The sequence below is a fragment of the Hirsutella rhossiliensis genome (assembly GCF_020360975.1).
Source record: "Hirsutella rhossiliensis strain HR02 chromosome Unknown scaffold00005, whole genome shotgun sequence".
Taxonomy (NCBI): domain Eukaryota; kingdom Fungi; phylum Ascomycota; class Sordariomycetes; order Hypocreales; family Ophiocordycipitaceae; genus Hirsutella; species Hirsutella rhossiliensis.
This window is the reverse complement of record NW_025408671.1, coordinates 6,273,183-6,275,044: the sequence shown is the minus strand read 5'-3', so window position 1 is coordinate 6,275,044 and position 1,862 is coordinate 6,273,183. Positions and strand designations below refer to the sequence as shown.

General features: G+C 49.7%; 1 protein-coding gene across 1 annotated transcript; it reads right to left on the bottom strand.

Annotated features, from left to right (window-relative positions):
- Positions 1-475: 475 nt before the first annotated feature.
- On the bottom strand, positions 476-1,476 carry HRG_06229 (uncharacterized protein; the record flags this gene model as incomplete). Its single annotated transcript, XM_044864700.1, has 2 exons — positions 476-883; positions 973-1,476. 2 exons carry the CDS (start codon positions 1,474-1,476, stop codon positions 476-478), a joined length of 912 nt encoding a protein of 303 aa, XP_044721232.1.
- Between the last annotated feature and the right edge of the window lie 386 nt (positions 1,477-1,862).

Genomic DNA, 1,862 nt, shown 5'->3' with positions numbered 1-1,862 from the left:
CGTTTCGTATGAAATATAATCTGATCGTCTTTAGAGACGCGTCCAGATAGTGGATTCCAGTTGTATCCCTTCCCAAGAAAGCGGTCGAGGATGCGATGTTGGTGTGGAATTTTGGCACGAAGGCAACTTCGTTGAGCTGAAAAAGTCCTCCTTCTTCAAGCTTCATACGGACTGTGCCGTAGCCAAGGATCTGAAGTTGACTATCGCCTGCAAAGAGCTCTTTTGGCTCTGCAAGGGCGGTGTAGTCAAGAAAACGGATCGGTTGTTGCAAATGTGTGTGTCTGATCCGGAATCAAGGATAAAGGAGTCATACAGCGGGTAGACTGCCTTTCCCGTCGAGAAACTGGTTGATGGAGGTGTTGAGGAGGCGGTGTGTTGTCAGGAGCTGGTAGAAGACCGGCAAACGCTGTGCCTTTAACGGAGGAGTCGGACGATTTCTCCATTTCCTTCTTCTTGAAGTCTTGTGCTTTCTCCGTCATCTTCTTTGCCCATGGATTGAGTCGAGGATTTCCTTGATCTTCTTCTCAACCTTCTGATCAGGAGTCCAGCCATCAGGCCGAGCTGATTTGATGAGATAGAAGCAATCTACGAAGCGGTGATATTCTCCGCAGACACACATAGGAACACCATCAGCGTTCTTGCTTGAAGACCACTTAGGCTTGTCCTCTTTCCTCTCCGATTTCTCTCCCTTGCCTTGGAAGGCAGCTCCGAATGATCCTTTGCTGTTGTTGGCGGCCTTGATTCGGTGAGCTCGTTCAAAGATCTCACTGATCTTAATGCCGTCCGGGAAGTCCGTCTTCCAATCAGGCTTGCCGAATACGGCCTCGTCTTCCATTTTGTTGACCCAATAGTCTGTGAATGGGGCGTTGATGGACGAAACAGCCTGTAGGAAATCTTGGTAGGGCGAAGGTCCTGGACATCAGGAAGCCCTAATTGCTTTGCCTCAGTGAGGACTTTCTGCCATTGGGTGACCCAAGCTTCGATCTTGGTCCTGTTTGGCGACTGAAGGGTGGAACGATAACGCTGAACAACTTCCCTCTCGAGTGCCCAGTCGGTTGGGGCCACACGAGCCTGAAGCAAGGCAAGTTGCTTTGCAACGTCGTGTTCCTCGGCAATGGTGCTGTAGTAGTTGCCGATGGTCTTGACGATGTGTTGTTGAAGGCTGGCGAGTGCCTTCACTTGATCCCTATACCCTTGAAGCTTCGAGCGGTATTGGGTGTGGAGGAATTCGAGACGGCGAAATTCCTCCGAGGTCAGATCCACGAGATCAGATGCTTCGTGGTTGATTTGTCGGAATGTTGGTTCAACTGGCTGCTGAAGAACCGGCTTACCCTCCTTGACGGCAGGGTCCAGAAAGTCCCAAAGACTGTGGGACGTGGCGAATTTCTTGATGATAGAAATCCATTGTTTCCAGTCGCAAGGGCCGTTGAGCACGGTGCCCTTGGAAGAGCCATCAAGATCTAGAGCTGAGCTCATTGTGGAAGCTATTCTGCGCAGCGGAATGAACGAGAATAAGATACCCAGTCAATGGCAGACCGGGCTCATAACTATCGCACGGAGGATGAGCAAGTGGGCATAAAGATCAGGGACTGGAAGACTCTTGATTCTGCTATCTAAGGTGGGAAAGAGGCGAGATCTTTATAGACTGCCTGAATATGAGAATGGAAGGGAATGGTAGTGAATGGAAGCATCTGATCAGATCATCTGGAAGCCACTGATGCGTTGATGATGCCTCCTAGAAGTTTCTGTGGGGAAATGTGGAAACGGACTGTGCGAATAGGGGGTCAGACTGTTGGAGGCTGATATCCTATGTGTGACAGAAGTTCTATTAAGTTACCTTAAAGCTTAATTAGGACGACGAA